The sequence below is a fragment of the Sinocyclocheilus rhinocerous genome, unplaced genomic scaffold, assembly GCF_001515625.1.
Source record: "Sinocyclocheilus rhinocerous isolate Xijiao unplaced genomic scaffold, SAMN03320098_v1.1 scaffold730, whole genome shotgun sequence".
NCBI classification, from domain to species: Eukaryota; Metazoa; Chordata; class Actinopteri; order Cypriniformes; family Cyprinidae; genus Sinocyclocheilus; species Sinocyclocheilus rhinocerous.
Window position 1 is genome coordinate 1,204,932 of NW_015670605.1, and position 19,329 is coordinate 1,224,260.

General features: G+C 36.3%; 1 protein-coding gene across 2 annotated transcripts; it reads right to left on the reverse strand.

The window, feature by feature from the left end:
• Window positions 1-6,296: 6,296 nt before the first annotated feature.
• khdrbs1a (KH domain containing, RNA binding, signal transduction associated 1a) lies at window positions 6,297-14,328 on the reverse strand. Of its 2 annotated transcripts, XR_001639078.1 has the most exons (11): window positions 14,041-14,328; window positions 12,693-12,814; window positions 12,483-12,599; window positions 12,257-12,403; window positions 11,965-12,089; window positions 11,202-11,439; window positions 10,373-10,446; window positions 10,091-10,149; window positions 9,709-9,877; window positions 7,532-7,585; window positions 6,297-6,491 (listed from the first exon to the last, which is right to left on the reverse strand). XR_001639078.1 is itself a non-coding variant. In XM_016546211.1 (9 exons), the coding sequence occupies exons 1-9, from the start codon at window positions 14,168-14,170 to the stop codon at window positions 9,774-9,776; spliced, it is 1,116 nt and encodes a 371-aa protein (XP_016401697.1). In that variant the 5' UTR covers window positions 14,171-14,328; the 3' UTR covers window positions 8,967-9,773. The 2 variants fall into 2 exon arrangements, 1 of the variants encoding a protein (XP_016401697.1); XM_016546211.1 differs by lacking the exons at window positions 6,297-6,491; window positions 7,532-7,585 and having other exon boundaries at window positions 8,967-9,877.
• Window positions 14,329-19,329: the final 5,001 nt, after the last annotated feature.

Sequence of the window (19,329 nt, forward strand, 5' to 3'; positions counted from 1 at the left end):
ATATGTTATGGCATGACACCCATATCTGTTACTTAAGTAAACAGACAGGTTTTTATGTATAGTTAATAGATTACATTATTAGGCTACTTTGACCATCGCCCATTATAGATCAACATAATCTATAAAGGTGAAAAATGCAACTATTTACACATATTTGAGACCCGAGATAGACTCGAATTTGAGCCAATTTCAAGATTTAGTGAACACGTGTGGGATTTTTTCGAATAAAAAGGACAAAATAAATAAAACATAAGTGCTATTGTGGCTGCTGTGTGTCAAACGAATCCCCCCCCACTCGTGCCCCCTCAAAAATAGTGAAAACATGACGCCCCTGCTTCCAACAGATTCAAATATAAAACTCGGGATATGTATAAATGTATTATTAAAAGAAACATTACAACTATTTCCTTAAAACATAAATAATGGAATTCCAAAAATGCAGCTCTTTTTTAAGTTTTTAAAGCTGTCTGTCCACTTTTTGTCAACAGATATTAATGAAAACATTGTAATCAAGTGAATCAGACCTCAAATGGAGGGTCATTTTTCCATATTCCACCTGTTATGAGCTCGCCATTATCTGACCGTTTTGAACCATACTGAGTGGTTCGCAAGAAAAACGTGAGAAATTGCTTGTTATACTCAAGTACCCTTACAGAACTTTTCTTTAATTCACACAGTTTGCTTGATTAGACAAGTGCACACATATTCACTTCGCTGAGAGAGAAAGGGACGCAAAACGCATTTTCAACGAAGAAAATGGTGGGATAGCCTAGAACGACTCTAGGTTTAATTTAACCCTCGTGGCAAAACAAACACTATTTCCAAAGAATCAAATCATAAGATTTAAGTGATTAAAGCTAGTCTTGTATACAGACATACTAAGTTACAAAACGTCAATCAAATCTTTGTACCGACCTGCACGACGCAGTAAGATCCAGAACAAAAGACAACGACACAGCATACTTTCTGATGAGGATTTTACACCTTGGAAACCGCTCTGGTTTAATGGTGATGCCACAACAGCACGGACTTTTTAACCCCCGCTCAGAGCAGAGACCACTGCAACCCGGCAGACACCTTCAGAACTGGGCGGTCACTCCAGAAGGGGCGGGATCTCCACGCAAGAGTTGGTATCTTGCATAAAGTTGAATTAATTTTACATAAAATTTAAGCACAAGCGAAAATATAAAATATGCTACATTTGGGACCCAGGCATAGACTTTTGTTCTCTGTTGAGGACATATTTCAGTGAATCTCTACATGCCACAGCTTGTCCTGTTCAGAGCACATTCAAGGCTTTTCAGAGATATCAAATGTTTGGCGGTTTGATCAGAAACACTCCCTCTCCTTGGTCTTTAAACATGACTGAGATTGACAGACTGATCAAATTTAGCACTCTTAGGAAAATATGATAATGTTTTGTAATTATCATTTAAATCTAGCTAATTTTCAAATAGTTTATCGTAAATAAACAGCTCAGAAAAATCTTATGGGGTTTCAAATCAGAACATGACTTTTTGTTACGAAACAGGGCATAATTTTCATTCATGTCTTCTGTAGAGGACACCTGGACAAACAGCATGCTAATCAGTCATTTTGGGGAAACAACAAGTCTATTCATAGTTTTCACGTGACATCACATTCTTACAGGAACCCCCACATGGAGGGCAAAAGGCTTTCCTCCACTGACCACCAGTTATTTTTATGAGGTTTGCAGTGGGTCTCGAACCTGGGTCTCCGGCATGGGAGGTGGACGCACTAACAAGGAGGCTAAAGACTGCAGCCACTAGCGTGTCTCTTGAGATCAGGGGAGTGAGGTTTACCGGCACAGCACCTACTCGCTGGCCTCCGTTAGATTCACCCCCCTAAACCCTGTAGAGGACACCTGGACAAACAGCATGCTAATCAGTCATTTTGGGGAAACAACAAGTCTATTCATAGTTTTCACGTGACATCACATTCTTACAGGAACCCCCACATGGAGGGCAAAAGGCTTTCCTCCACTGACCACCAGTTATTTTTATGAGGTTTGCAGTGGGTCTCGAACCTGGGTCTCCGGCATGGGAGGTGGACGCACTAACAAGGAGGCTAAAGACTGCAGCCACTAGCGTGTCTCTTGAGATCAGGGGAGTGAGGTTTACCTGCACAGCACCTACTCGCTGGCCTCCGTTAGATTCACCCCCCTAATCCTCACTCCCATCCGGGTCACGGCACCAATGTAACCCCTCTCCCCCAGGTCCTCTCCGCCACACCTCACTTTCGCTCCAAGTGGTTCTCAAACCCGGGTCTCCAGCATGGGAGGTGGACGCACTAACAAGGAGGCTAATCTATATTTAAGGAGGTTAAATATAATCTATATTTGTGTATGTAATATAATGCAAAATGTATTTGTAATGTATATTGTGTCTATGTATTTGAAATATTTGAATGGACTGATAGAGGTAGCTGTATTTTTGTTGAAGTACAATGTCGTTTTGACCAACCATAAAAATGTACCAAATCTAACTCGTATAAATATTACAGTAGTATAGAAAAATACTATGCACACTAACAAGGAGGCTAATCTATATTTAAGGAGGTTAAATATAATCTATATTTGTGTATGTAATGTAATGCAAAATGTATTTGTAATGTATATTGTGTCTATGTATTTGAAATATTTGAATGGACTGATAGAGGTAGCTGTATTTTTGTTGAAGTACAATGTCGTTTTGACCAACCATAAAAATGTACCAAATCTAACTCGTATAAAGATCCTTCATTCCGAAGGGCCCATTGAAGTGGCCAGTTTTGAGCACTTAGGTTTGGAACGACCCTTCAATTTGGCAGCCATGATTGTTTTCACTCCAAAGTGCCCTTCAGAGGGCGATATATCCCGTTTGGAACGCACCGACTCATTCATTCAACAGTTGACAGTCAGCCATTCAAGATGTAGCGATCCAAACTTCCTAACGATGTGGGAACACAACTTCAACCAACTTATAAAGGGTGAAATAGCAGTACCTTTACCCTCCTCTAAACTGAAATGTTTACTGTGTGTCATTCATGTTCTGCATATGTTGCTTCACAGTAGCCTTCACTTAAAATCTTGTGATTTATTCTAAGATTGTTGGATGATAAAATTAGCACACAAAGTATTAGGGATGCACCGAAATGAAAATTCTGGGCCAAAACCAAAAATTCTGGATGCACTTAGCTGAAAACCGAAACCGCTTTGTAACAATTTATTATTTTATTAAATAATATAAAGTAATTTTGTAAGACTTTTAATGAAAGTGACAAAAAAAATTGGTCAGAAAATATATTAATATTAAATATCAATATATTATTTTTATTCAGTATTATCAGAGCATGTGAGCAGAGCATAGCGGGGAGCAGATCAGTGAATGAGAGGGTAGCGTCATTTTGCATGCGTTGCCCAGTACAGCTGTACTACACCATATGTTACATACAGTAGCGCTATTGTAAACAGGAACAAGCTTACTACATAGAAATTTCCTGATGGCGCGTTGAGCGGACTTTGCTTTTACAGTGAGCATGAGCGGTACATGAGCAGAACACACATTCATAAAGCGGAATATTGAGCGGAACGAAATTTCTGTGCATCCCTATAAAATACCATTTGTATACTACTTCCGCCACCTCACCGGAAGTTGTACCCACATTCTTTTTTACAGTAGCGCCCCCCAGAAACAGGTGGATAGATCAATATTCCTATGAAATATGAGATATTCTTATGAAAATGTTGCCATGATATTACTCCCATTTTTACCTTTCTTATTTCATTATGGTTTGCCCCAAATACACATTAATATGCAAATTAGGCAAGACAAGGCAAGTTTATTTATATAGCACATTTCATACACAATGGTAATTCAAAGTGCTTTACATAAAAGGAAGTAGAATAATCATAAAAAAAAAATCACAACAATAAAACAGGGAATTTGAAAACTTTGAAAATGATTTAGAAATTGATTTAAAATGAATTTAAAATGAATTTAAAACAGTTAAAAATAGAAAATGATTATACATAAAATACAGTGCAATCAGTTCGGACGTCGTCCCCCCCCCCTGTTGTTCTACGGTGTGAGGACGCACCTTCCGGGATGGGGCATAATGTCAGGATCATGGACTGTCTGTGTCATGTTTTGCCCCTGTTTCTGTTCCTGTTTCACATTTCATACACAATGGTAATTCAAAGTGCTTTACATAAAAGAAAAGAAAAAAAATAATCACAACAATAAAACAAGGAATTTAAAACTTTGAAAATTATTTAAAAAATTGATTTAAGAGGTTTAAAATGAATTTAAAACAGTTAAGAATAGAAAATGATTATACATAAAATATAGTGCAATCAGTTAGGAAATTGCAGAGTGTTCATTCAATAAATGTGCAGCTAAACAGATGAGTTTTGAGTCTAGATTTGAATGTGGCTAATGTTTTAGCACATCTGATCTCTTCTGGAAGCTGATTCCAGCTGCTGGCGGCATAATAGCTAAAAGCGGACTCCCCTTGTTTAGTGTGAAACCTTGGTATTTCTAACTGACTCGATCCTAATGATCTGAGTGGTTTGATAGGTTTATATTCAGTGAGCATATCTGCAATGTATTTAGGTCCTATGCCATTGAGTGATTTATAAACGAGTAAAAGTACTTTAAAATCAATCCTAAATGTAACTGGAAGCCAATGTAAAGACCTGAGGACTGGTGTGATATGCTCAGATTTTCTGGTTCTAGTCAGAATTCTGGTGGTGATAAAGGCATGAACAAGTTTCTCCAAGTCTTGACTGGAAACAAAACATCTAATTCTTGCAATGTTTTTTAGATGATAGTATGCTGATTTAGTTACTGCTTTGACATGACTACTGAAACTAAGGTCTGTCTCCAGAATCACACCAAGATTCCTGACTTGATTTTTAGTTGTTAGACCCCTAGGTATGCATTCACCTTGAGAACTTCGTCTTTGTTTCCAAATGCAATGACTTCAGTTTTTTTCCTTGTTTAACTGAAGAAAGTTCTGGCACATCCAACTGTTTATTTCATCAATGCATTGGCAGAGGGAGTCAATGGGGCTGTAGTCATTTGGAGATAAGGCTAGGTAAATCTGGGTATCATCTGCATAGCTGTGATAGGCGATTTGGTTCTTTCTCATTATTTGACTTAGTGGGAGCATATACAGGCTAAACAGGAGCGGTGCAAGAATTGATCCTTGTGGGACTCCACATGTCATGGACGTCCACTTAGACTTATGCTCTCCTATACTCACATAATAACCTCTCCCTTCTAAGTATGACCTGAACCATTTGATTACCATCCCAGAAAGCCCGACCCAGTTTTCTAGTCTCTCTAGAAGCATGTTATGATCTAGTGTCAAACGCAGCACTAAGATCTAGTACAGTGATGGGCAAACTTGGCCCTTCCAGGCCACGTTCCTGCAGAGATTTGATCCAACCCTATGACTCACCTGCCTGTAGCCTTCTAGTAGTCTTGAAAACAATGATTAGCTGGTTCAGGCGTGTTTGATTAGGGTTGGAGCTAACCTCTGAAGGAAAGTGGCCTGGAAGGGCCAAGTTTGCCCACCCCTGATCTAGTAGTACCAGCACTGATATTTTGCCAGAATCAGCGTTAAAGCAAATATAATTTGATGAAAACCTAAAAACTGATTGGTGAACAAAAACATTGGTTTTCCCTATACATGCCAATTTTTATATTTTTTTTACTTAGTCCTGCGTCCTCTACAACTGACATAAAATAAAATATGAATAAAACCACCAATAATACACTAGCAATCACCCAGAACACCCAAGTAACTGCATAGCAGCCAAATAGCAACCATAAGAGTATTAATTTTCTGTCATTTCATCCATACTGTTGATAGACGGCATGGCCTTTAAACCTTAGTACTTCAAACTAAAAACCTTAAAACTTCAAGCTTTATTTCAAACTAAATGTTATGCTTTCTCAAGCCAACTTCAAAGTTCGTCTTGACAAACTTTAGTTGATTCTGATTGGCATAATGCAGCAATAAGTTGCCAATATTTCTAGATTATAACAGGGCAACAGACAAAATTCACCACAACAACGGGTAAAACTTTTTCTAATTGCTTATTTCCCCCTAAAATTATCAGCATGAACATTTTTGTAACTTAAACTACTGACTTTAACATTTTTTTAAATAACCCCTCTAAATTTAGGCTAAAACATACTCCGATTAAAACTGCCAGAGTAGCTCTTCACTTAAATTAAACATACTTGTACAATACTACCTCATTCTGAAACAATCAGTAATACAACTTCAATAAAACGGTATAAAATCATTTATTGGGATCCAAAAAAATGCATGTATAAAAGGTAACAAAATAACGTAAAACATACAAGAAAAAAAAAAAAAAAAGAGACTAAAAATCTTCACTAAACATTCCTCAGACACACAAGAGATTGTATAAAAAGGCGCTGTCATTTTCCTCTTCAGTACTAAATGACACCAAAAGCCTGAAACGCACAGAGAGAACTCATTAAAATGTTACTGTTTATTAGAAACTATATCATTTTTAAATGTAAACTTGCACAAAAGTAGAACACTGTCACATTTGAATGAAACCTTGATAGGTTTCAAAGACTTGGTCTTTCCCCACTCAAAGACTAAGGAGCTGTACAAGCATGCATGACTATTACCTACATAGAAAACAGCTTTTCAAAATAAACTACCAAAATGCCCACTGGGTGAATTTGGTGCTACACAAGACAAAATAGACTTTTATAACAACCTATTATATAATATGTAAATACATAGTCAATGTATGAATACTGCAGAATTAATGCATCCATTATCAGCATTCCAATACTCTTTGGTCCAATAAATGTGGACTTTTCCATGATCCTTCCATTAATGCAATTACAAGACAAGACATGAAAAGAGAGAAAATTGGATTTCCACCCAGTATCATGTTAGCAAGCTATAGTGTTGTAGAGCTCAAGACAAATGCAAAATTCTGCATTTCTTTTTGGAACTGACTGATCAGAGCCCTTTTTGGTCTGAGCTTATGCACATCCGTTTTTGAGTTAACATTGCCAAAATTATCCACAAATAATGCTTTTTTCACTTAAAAACTACGGTACATAAACTCAGATCAGTGAGGCATACGACTAATCCGTTCCAAAAACAAATGGAAAACCTGTTCTAATTGAAAGAAAACATGCAGACAAAAAGACTGAACCCAAGATTTGTTGATAATATAGCATAGAGAGAGAGATTTACAAGCAGTTTTTAAAAGGCCAGCTATTTTTGACCAGGAACACCAAATTATGTAAAGGTAAAATTCAATTTTCAGATTAAATTACTAAGATCAAAATCACAGATTCAATTAACTTAAGATGTTACTTACAATTCTTACTCATGTACAACTTAGCAAGGTTACATTTCACATTTACTAACTATTACATGCTTGCAAGTCATTAAATATGTATGCATATGTGTGTATATATACAGTGGGTACGGAAAGTATTCAGACCCCCTTAGCTCTTCTCTTCACCTGTAGCAGCTGCCTGGTAAAGCCAGTCTGGAAAGAACCTCTCGGCATCAGTCACTGAGCAACACAAAAGATCAGTTAGTCCACACAAATCAACAACTCCACAGACATGTCCAACTCTACACACATCTCATTACATACTTGTTAGATTTGAGGACATTTTTTGTCTATTTTGTACAGCTACAAGAACACTTTTTAAGAACATATGTAATTTTGACTAAAAACTACAATCTATTTGGTTTTTAAAACAAGAGTCACATATAAAATAACTACTATATAAAAATAAGTTTTAGAAAATTAATATTTGATGTTAGCCAGGTTTAGGAATATTGACTTTTGAATTAGCAAACAACGGAATTTGAATTTGTAATGATTGTGTAGAAATGAGTGAATGAACATTTGTGCTAAGAGAGAAATTTAAGGTTGATATTACCTTTTTGAAGCTTGCGTTACACTTTACGCCTTCTTTCCCAATTTTGTAGTTTATTAAGCCAGCGAATGCAACATTTGAATCATCTTCACGGTCAAAACTCTCACACTGGGCTACAAAAGTCTGTGTTGAGTGATCTGGTTGATTAATACATATCATGGAGTTTCTTTTGTTTTGTACGCAAAATTACCAGATATTACCAGAGCACCAAATATCTAAATTGTTTTGTGCGTGTATACTTTACCTTTTAAAAAGGGGAATCTATTTGCACTTTTAGAGGTGACTCTGCAGGTCTTACCTCAAGATCCTTCTCAATAGAAGACAGATATGTAGAGTCTCTGTGACATCAGAGGGATTTAGTGACTCTGATGCAAGGTTGCAACAGGGTTATCGCTTTTAAAACAGGTATAAAGACATGAAAAAGTTCCAGGATTTTCTTAGTATTGTGTATAAATCATTGTTCGTGTTGAATAGCTTGACTATTATTTGTTAAAGAGGTCATATTAAATCAATTCCACTTGTTTTTGCACCAAAAACAGGCAGACATTTAGTTTAAACTAATACTTAAAAGTTTGGAGTCCTAAATGTTATAGCATGTTGCCACAGTATGAACATCAACACTCAAAAGCTTAATGAAAAGCTGATTTTAAAGATATGACCCCTTTAAAATTATAAAACACAAAGAATTGAGATTAGCTTGTTGGGGGACCATGGTAACATTTTGGAAATATTGGTCTTCAATGCTATTGAGGTCAATTGTTCCTGTACAAGACATAATATATGCACATTTTTCACGATCTACTTAATACAAATAACTGCAGACTAATTTATCAACGGTTTATACACAATATATTTTGAACAGCATTAAGTGAGTAAAACAAGTTTTCTATCTAAATGTTGTGATGTTATAAACTGCATGCAGAATTTTGACAGTTTTACAGTTTGCAACAGTTTGACAGTTTTATATGGGATGAATATTAGCACTTTAATAAAAGTCAAATACAAAAGTTTTGAAGGCTGTAAAAGAAAACTAAGCTTTATTGACAAACTGATAGAGACACATTTTGGACATATTTAGTTCCCTAGTTAGGAAATGCACACAAGCTTGCTAATATTTCGGAAACTGCAAACTTATAAAACACCAAAGAACAAGTTTGTAATAGTGGAGTATTGTACGTACAAATATTTGAGAGGGTTGTACTTTTATCTGACTACAAGTAAATCTAAACTACAAACCTTGCGATATTTGTTTTGCTCATTTAACAAAACGAATCAGCAGATGCGAAGATTGAATGTTTTTACGAGAATTTCAAACAGTAAATAGCCTCAAACCAAATGGAATTTGTTCTTTGACGAATAAGTAACATGTTGGTTTGTACAGGAACTAATATTTTTGTGCATTCCTCAAAGATTTAATTTTTTGTGCCTTACAAAAGCGCGTTTGGAATAAATCTAAGTGACATTAACAGGCAGTTTTTTTCTTTTTTTTTTTTCCATTTTACACATGGCCATCAGCTAATTATCTAGCATTCAGGTATCTTTTTTTCCAGAGAAGAAACACTTAAGCATTAAAAGAAATGAACAAAAACAGCAAAATTTATATAACAAAAAAGAATAAAGCACAGCATATAATCTCAAATTTAAAATGTGTCACGTCGAACTTATGGTCATTGTACTACTTAAAGAGTATATTCAGAATATTAAAAAGGAGTGTTAACCAAAGCAATACAAAAATAACAACTAAAATTACTTTAGGTGGTTACAAGAGGTTACGAGGGGAGGAAGTTGCCAGGCAACCATCGTGACGGACAGCTCTCAGTATCTGCCATATGGATGCTCCCGATACGATTTGCCCGGTCGGGCAGTCGGAGCCTTTCCACCGGTGCCGCCCCAAGCACCGCCATCCCAGTCATCTTCAGCTAGAAACACAAACACACACCCTTAACATGGAAAAACTGATTCAAGGATAACTTAGTACATTGTATTCCTGGCATGAGACACATGGGTGTGTGCTGTAGTTTAAGCATGAAAAACATCTAACATTACAGTCTGTAGTATACACTGGCTCAATCGTCTCAACGATGGGCCAAAAAAGCTGCATTTAAATGAGTGGATAAATTAGTTTGTCTTACTGTAAGACTCGTAAGTTTCTTGTGCCTCTCCGTGACCGTAATCATAATACTCTGTGTCTCTGTGGAAGAAAAAAAGTTTTAAAGGCCTTCTTTTAAAGTTAAAATTAAATCAAGACAAGACTTTGGATGAGAAGAAAATTCCGCATGGCTTCGGAGAAACCATGAGCAAGAATGTTACATTTAGCTGCTGCAACTAATATGTGTGAAGAGATTCACAAAAATGAATCAAAGAAAGAAGTCTCTACCAATTAAGAGAAAAAAAAAGCAGCAAACAGCACTCACGGCTGTGGAGCAGGCTGACTGTAGTAGCTCTCATACCCTTCATAGGAAGGCTCTGCGTATGGTTGTTCATATGCCTGCGAAAATACAGGAGACATGGAGAGGTATCACGAGCTAAGAATATTTCTAAAGACATGGTCTTTTCAGTGAAAATGGGAAACGGATGTTTCTACAAAGTGGCAGCAAAAGTAATACAATAAATAGACACTTCTAATGCGAAATGCAGAGCAAAAAAAAAATAAAATACAAATCAGTGTGGTCTGATTTGCTGACAAAATGACTCTTAGGAGCAGGTTCTATTCACTTTTGAATTTAGGTTTGACAAAATGCTGGTTTGGTTACTTATGACCGAACGAGTACGTGTAGGATATGCATTCACAAACTAGTATTACAACAAAATGGAAATTTTATTATAAAAGCACATGCCAAACAGTTTTGTAGTACATTACCGTTCAAAAGTTTGGGATTGTTACAATTTTTTTTTAAATTTTATTTGAAGACTCATGTTCATTAAAGCTGAATATATGAGATCAAAAATACAGTAAAACAGGTATTTTGTGAAATATTACAATTATATAATATTTAAATATATATTTAAAAAAATTAATGTATTCCTGTGACAAGGCTAAATTTGAGATGTTTTTCCAAGATTCTTTGATGAATAGAAAGGTCAAAAGAAAATCATTTATTTGAAGTAGAAATATTTGTAACAAATGTCTCTCACTTTTGATCAATTTAATCTGGAAAATAGAAATCGTACTGACCCCAAACTTTTGAATGGCAGTGCAGATAACAGTTATAGTTAACAGTGGTGTTGTGGATATTGATTTACATATTCGCCGTAGCTTTCCGGTTTGGATGGGTGCGGTTGGTGGGAGAGAGCGGTTGCTGGTGTCATCCTCTGAGTTTGGGCTGGTGGTCTTGACCGAGAGGCTGCTCCTCCTCTGGCTGATGTTGGGGGTGGAGGACCACCTCTTCCGGCGGGGGCTCCCCTCGCTGCAGCTCCACGCCCTGGACCCCCTCTTGGACCTCCTCCACGTGGTCCTCCACGAGGCGGCATACCACGACCCCTTTGAGTACAACCACATATATATGGATTATTACGGCATACTCCAAACACTTACAATTGTTAAGACTACATGACAAAATTATTCTATTGACAGATGCATGTAGCATAACAGAGGCTATATTTTTTATATTGTTATATCACCTAGGACCCATTGGGGGTGGTCCACCACGGCCTCGAGGGTGGCCTCTGCCAGAAATATCCTGAGAACCATTCAGAAACCCTGGATCCATGAATGCATCCGGGTGCATATCCTCAAGCCCTTCCACCTGACACACGAGAGAAAGGATAAATCAGGCTGATCAATTAACAATTATTAAATAGTTTACTTTCATTTCAACTGGCTTTAAAATGCATTACAACCCCTGTGAAAGCCCATTGAAAAAAACTAGGGATGCACCAATAAAAGCATTGGTTGATTACGGCATACTCCAAACACTTACGATTGTTAAGATTACATGACAAAATTATTCTATTGACAGATGCATGTAGCATAACAGAGGCTATATTTTTGATATTGTTATCTCACCTAGGGCCCATTGGGGGTGGTCCACCACGGCCTCGAGGGTGGCCTCTGCCAGAAATATCCTGAGAACCATTCAGAAACCCTGGATCCATGAATGCATCCGGGTGCATATCCTCAAGCCCTTCCACCTGACACACGAGAGAAAGGATAAATCAGGCTGATCAATTAACAATTATTAAATAGTTTACTTTCATTTCAACTGGCTTTAAAATGCATTACAACCCCTGTGAAAGCCCATTGAAAAAAACTAGGGATGCACCAATAAAAGCATTGGTTGTCTTGCATTGACACTTACAGGCATTAGGAACTTCTTGACCTCATCCATGGCATGAGCCATACGCAGGTAACAATCAGGAATTGGAGCAAAAACCTCAATGTGCACATGCAGCTCCATGGCCAAGTGTGCATACTTCAGATCTCCACCCTTCCTCAGCTCCTCTTCCTGCAGGTTTCACAATTTAATATTTAGTAACCAGGTCATTTAACAGCAAAGTCATTGGCAGTGCAGCCTGGTTCATTACCTTGTTCTTATCTCTCATGGATCCTTTGCCCAGCACTGAGATCTTCGCCCCGGTGTCCTCCTGCAGACGTTTGATAGTGCTGCCCTGTGGCCCCAGAATCTTTCCCACAAAATTGAACTGAGGGAAAACATTGAGACATTTGTTAACTAATGTCAAATAACAAATCCTTGCAATGTACAGACAAAAGTCAGACAGTGTGTAACGACTTACCCGAGGGTACTGCTTCACAGGAATGAGCACTCTCTCTTTCACCCTCACGTTCTTGGCGGTGAACAGATCCAGATACGTCTCAGATTCTTTTTTAGGTTCACCTTTCTGGACCCTTTCAATCTCTGCAAGACAAAACACAAGATCAGCTCAGAGCAAAATTAAATTAAATTTTGCTTCACCTCAGCAATTTGAAAAATTGCAAACTGATTCCTAATGGAAAAAAAAAATCTGGGCTGATTTCCATTTGCATTCAATCCAGTTTATGGATGTAGATAACCAAGCATAAATTTAAGGTTCTAAAATGTTGCTTTCTGGTTGAACCCATAACCCGTTCTCTATGTAACTCATAACTGGCAAACTTGACTTTAACAATGTCAAGAATACAAAATGAATATGGAATCAAAAATGATATGCACATGATATTCTAATGCACCAATGCAAGCGTACAGGTCTTTAACACTCACAAGAAAATGGGTTTAAAAACAATGTAAAATCCAATAAATAAAAACAATACTAAAAGAGAAATTGTCTTATTCATAAAATCTACAAAAACCAACGTAACTATTTTTTTGCTTCAAGAAACAGAAAACGGCAGTGGGGTAAAATTACAATGTAAAATTATATGTAAATTCAAGTTGAGAATTATACTTCCTGCAATTAGTGGAATTCCCTAAACCATTATTAATTACACTATACATTTTGCGTTAAAAAAAAAAAATGCTTTTGTTGGTTCTCGGTGCAGAATAAATTAGATTTATAATCCACGCTTCTCTTGCATTGTCTGCAACTCAAAGCAATGCATCATGGGATTGTCTCTCCACGAAAGAAATGCCAGCCATGCTGGCCGAAGTGAGTCACATACACGCAACTTTCGAAAAAATAAAAATAAATTCCTCAAACATGCAGCTCTCTGTGTGTAATAGGTCTAAATGCACCTGAAGATGCCACAAACATATTATATTTCCTATTAAAATCGCATGCACATTTCACACATTTAGATGAACAAATTCAGCACCTTTGGCCGAATCATATATTGGTAAATATTGATAATGATTTTCAACGTGGTTCCAATTTGACCTAATTAGATGTGAGCCAAACTTCTTAGCATAACACAACACGAACATATATTATATACAAAAAAAAAAGCGCAACGCGGCCCAACGACCAAATCCACGGCTTCTGGGCCTACAGCACGCATTTCACCGACACGCGTGAAATTTTCTCTTGATGAATATGAACGAAATTAATGTGGAAAAACGGTTCTGACTTCACTATTCAATAACAATTAGAGGAGCTGCAGTCAGAAGCTCTGCGTGAAGTGTTCAATAATGAATGAAGCAGCACTGACCTGCAGAGAGGAGTTTCATGGCGTGCGTGAACGAGGAGTCCAGGCTGTCTTTTTCCGCCAGTAACTCCGGCAGATATTTACTGTCGCCGGCGCTGCTCTTCCGCTTAATGTTGCTGTTATTACCGTCCATGTTGCTCGCGGTTGACGGGGCTTTTGCGAAGGATTCAAGCGGCTAGTGCAGGAGAATGGCGCAGAAAATGCGTGCCGAGGTTTTTGTACTCGTCCTAACAAAGGAAACGACGGCTAATGGCGCAGATGGAAATGACGTCACCTGGCGAAATCGGCTTCCGTTTCAGTATTGGAAGAGCTGGGGGGAGGGGCGCCGTCTGATAACTCAACTGTGATTGGACTATCCTTGATCAGCGCTGAGAAAAGTAACAGTTGTCAGGCGACTATGCTGTAGAAATTAAGTCTAGGCCTGTAGTGAGGCCTTTATTGAAAAAATGACCTACATTTATGAGCAAAATATGCCGTTTAAGAGGTTACCAAACCAATATATACTGGCTGACTAATCAAGCACGTTTTAAAGGTTACATTTGTAAAAAAAATTTAATTACTGTACACAGCATATTCACAGTTTGTGAAAATGAAATATTAAATACAATTAGAAAATGTGAAAAACTGTTTTTGTAAATTCACTTTTGTTAAAATACTGTTTTGATCTGTTTGCTATTTGCAGTGGTTAATATTTACTATCTTTCATAGTATGATCTTTGGGAAAATGGTAATAAAACAGTTAGCATCAGTTTGACCTACAAATACATAGATTTTACATACGATTCATAAAAATAGTATATGGGACCACAACAATTTAAAAACAGAAACATACACTGCTGTTCAAAAGTTTGGGATCAGTAAGATTTTTAATGTGTTTTAAAGAAGTCTCTTCTGTTCATCATGCCTGCATTTATTTGACCAAAAAAAATAAAAATAAAAATAATAATATCGTAAAATATTATTACCATTTAAAATAATGGTTTTCTGTTTTAATATACTTTAAAATATAATTTATTTGTGACACAAAGCTGATTTTCATCATCATTACTCCAGTCTTGTCACATGATCCTTCAGAAATCATTCTAATATGCTGATTTATTATCAATGTTGAAAACAGTTGTTGTTTTTTTGGAAACTGAGATACTTGTTCCAGGATTATTTGACGAATAAAGTTAAAAAGAACAGCATTTATTTAAAATATAAATCTTTTCTAACAATATAAGTCTTTATTATCACTTTTTATCAATTATCAATTTAACACATCCTGAAATAAAATAAATAAATCAATCAATCAATTACTGACCCCAAACTTTTGAACGGTAGTGTACATTGTTACAGAATATTTCTATTTTGAATAAATGCTGTTCTTTTTAACTTTTTATTCATCAAAGAATCCTGAAAAAAGTATCAGGGGTTCCAAAAACTATTAAGCAGCAAAACTGTTTCCAGTATTGATAATAAATCAGCATTTAAGAATGAATTCTGAAGGATCATGTGACACTGAAGACTGGAGTCATGATGCTGATGAACATTCAGCTTTGACTCACAGAAATAAAATATATTTTAAAGTATATTTAAATAGAAAACCATTATTTTAAATAATTTTGAGTAGATGCAGAATAGAGGCTGATGTTGATGGGGTGGATTGTTTTTCACATGTAAATGTAAAAACTGGAGACAAAAGAATATTGATTAGGGCATATCGATGTGTTTCACTCAGGGTAAGCGTGTGAATGTGCGAAGGGCGAAGACAAAGAAGCATAAATGGGGCAGTTTACAACATGTCTGGCACAGGACAATAGATGAATGGGTGCTTGGGAACGCGAGTAGATCACCAGGAGTCTGCTTTGTGTATGTCTCCTCAATACAATAGTCTTAGGAAATGCTTCATAAAAGCCCAAAAAGCAAAAAAACTGAAATTCTTACTGACTTTGTTGTTTCCAATTTTTCTACTGCAATGTCAGTTTTTGTAGACTAGAGAAATGAGTGTGCATCATAAATTTTAAGTGGAAAGTGTTTCATATTTGTGTAGAAATAGGACTCGTTTTTTAATCACTCAGCATGTATTTTTACCTCTGCTAAATGTTATTTGTAAGCACTTTATAGGACTCATTTGTAAAAAGTTATAAGTATACAGAATATTCACAAAATGAAAATATTGAATACAAAAGTTAAAATATTTGTCAAAGTTTTATCATATATATTTTTGGTAAATTTTGTTATAGGCTTCTGTTTTGATTTGTGTTTGCTATATTTGCAATAGGTATGATTTACTATTTTTTAAAAACAAATTATGCTCAGTTTGACCTGCAAACATCATAATAATTACTCATTTTAATAGTAGTATATGGAACACACAACAATTAAAAAAACAAAAACATTCTCCATTTTAAAAATTTTGGATAATAACAAGTGAGATTTCACTGATATTTTCGCCACTAAACTAGAAAATATCCCCTGTTTCCATTTCAAAAATCTAGGCAGCGTTTCTATAAAACATATAAGCCTGAGTGGATCATAGATCCATTTACATTACATATACATTTAATCATTTAGCATCCAAATGAGGAGAACAATTATGATCCATTGCAACCAATGGTCTCTATGATCAAGTTATCTCACAATGCTTTTGAGAAATGCAGCCCTGGTCATTTTAACCCAGGGCTGGGTGATATGGCCAAAAAATTATCTCAATAAAATTTTTCATATCAGTCGATATCGATAATTATCACAATGCATTTAAAATCGTTATTTTTTTTTTCCAAGTTAAAAGGCAGATTTTTGCTCCTAATGCCGAGTTCACACTGCACGATTTTCAAAGACGTCGCATCACTGTTGGTTTCACACTGAACGACTATCTGGTGTAGCATTCAGTTGTTGCTGTGTTCACACTGCACGATGGAACGACGACAGGAGGTTACACACTGCATGACTTCACAATAGGAAGAATCGCCGACAGCTCTGTCTGGTGCAGGGTTGCCAGGTTTTCGCTACAAAACCCGCCCACTGAACAAAATTAAACCTGATCAACTCTATGCGATCCACAAACTACACCTGATCAACTCTATGCGAAGGAGATGTGTTGCACTGCGTGAGGTCTCTTATTAGTCAGAACATGACAAGCACTTCACATTTTTTTGAATGTTTTACACTTTTCTAGTCATTTTACTTAAAATAAATATCTAAAATAAATAGATATAAATATAGAAAATAAATAAATAAATCAAAAATTGTAACAACCTCATTTATACATGGTGAAATACAGAGTTCTGGCATGAAACTCTAGATGGCGCAGTCAGATAGGTCTAACTCAATCTGACCTAATGACAAAGACCAAATACATTAACATTGTCATGTACATTGCCAATCCCTCCGAGAGTTGTCATGACAGAAATTTAATTATTCGGACTTTTTGAGTTTTATTAACATTAACCATTGGTCTTCCACAGTAGTATACATTTAGATCATAATAACCACAGTTAAAAGCACACATATAGCACTTCAATACTATGGTAAAAATATGGTTTCTGGTATTTGTATGAAAAACAGTAGTCTAAATACATTTATGCACTAATCACAAAAAAATACTGCAATTATATTCCATTACTCCTTTATTTAATACGTTTACATTAATATGCTTTAATTCATCTTGCTTTAAAATAGTTGAAATGAATTCAAGAATTCCAAGCACTTCACACTGGATCTCACAGCACTGTTTAGTGATCGCGTCACCGAGACTTATCAGCGAGTAAAGTCAACATACCTTCTGTCCTCCAATTGATTGGATTTTGTCTCATAATTTGCTATTTTACTGTTAATGATAGTAGCTTTTAATATAATGTAAAATAGTTATGATTACCAATTTTATACATAGAAATCACAAAAATAAATAAATTTAATAGAAATAGCAGTATTGGTATTGGAAGTATTGGTCTTAAATTGGTCTTAGAACTGTATTAAAATGAAAATAAGTGCTGTCACCCATTACTCACCCAAGGATACCATGGAAATTACACAAACAGAACGTCATCCATCTGTGAAATAATTTCTCAAAATATTAGCTCAGACAACTTCATAGCTCAACTGAACATTTCAATTCTGAATAATGATGTAAGTGCTTTAAAAAACTCAAACGCCTCACATTCTGCATTTAAATCCTAGGAAAGCTTGCTTTCATTATGAGCATGCAGCTGTATTCACAATTGTTCAGAATTTGTTCAGCCTGCAGACTGGACCACACCAGAGACAGCTGCATCACAAAACACCAGTGAATCATGGCACTTTTTATTTGAATCAAAACCATACATGACTAAATCACAGAGTCCACATCTCAAGTGTACGTCATGATTATTACACCACATTGAATGAGTTCATTTCATTTTTGTTCTCTGGAAAAACTTATTTAAAGGGGACATCGGATAAAATTGTTTTTGGACAATCGTTTTTGTCCAAATCGGACAAATGTTTTGCATTAAGTTAGGTTTCTGGTGTGTCTGCAAGCTCAGAAACGCTGAAAAGAAAACACGCAGCCAGTTTGTTATAGGCTGTCTGAGTCTGAAACTCTGTCATCCAGTGAGCTGTTTCAATTTATTTTCAGCCGGTTTCTATGTAGATAGCTAGCTATTTGAGTAAGACCACCTCCGAGCCTTATACAGATATATTCCCCTGTCTTGTGTGGACACGCCCCACGGAAGAGAAGGGCGGGGTGAGCAGTAGCTCATTATCATTTAAAGAGACATGCACCGAAACGAATCGCTATGAACAGAGCTAGTTTTGACAAGGTAAAAAGGGTGTTGTTTTACACGACCATTGAGGAATTTTAACCAAAGTATGTTACAGAAATTTCATGAAGACCCTAAAGTATCACACTAACTTGTGGAAAATGGGCATCCGATGTCCCCTTTAAGAAGTCTGTGCATAAAGCAAGAATCCGCAAGAAGCGCTGCAGAATTTCAAGTACCCGTAAATGACACGTGAATTTAATTGTAGCATTGATAATCAAATAATCAGTGTTTATATCTAGGGATGCGCCGATCCGATATTCATATCGGGTATCGGCTCCGATAGTGCAATTTTTCTCGGATCGGGTATCGGTCAGAGAGGGCCGATCCAAATCCGAGATTTTATTTTATTTTTTCCCCCGATTGTGCGAATTATTCTGTGTTACTTCTGAAGCCATACGATAGCTTAATGTGAGCTACATATGAATATTCTATGATTTTACTTTATCTTCTTGCCGGAGTTTAATGTTGTTTTGTTACTTGCTACCGGGTGTCTGTGAGGTCTGTGAGA

What these genes read in the sequence shown, in the direction of transcription:
- khdrbs1a (XM_016546211.1), bottom strand. Translation starts at nt 14,170, where the DNA reads ATGGACGGTAATAACAGCAACATTAAGCGGAAGAGCAGCGCCGGCGAC. An exon ending in TCAAGAAGTTCCTAATGCCT is followed by an intron (nt 12,090 to 12,256) that starts GTAAGTGTCAAT and finishes CTCGTGTGTCAG; the next exon opens with GTGGAAGGGCTTGAGGATAT. An exon ending in CCACCCCCAATGGGCCCTAG is followed by an intron (nt 11,440 to 11,964) that starts GTGAGATAACAA and finishes TTGTACTCAAAG; the next exon opens with GGGTCGTGGTATGCCGCCTC.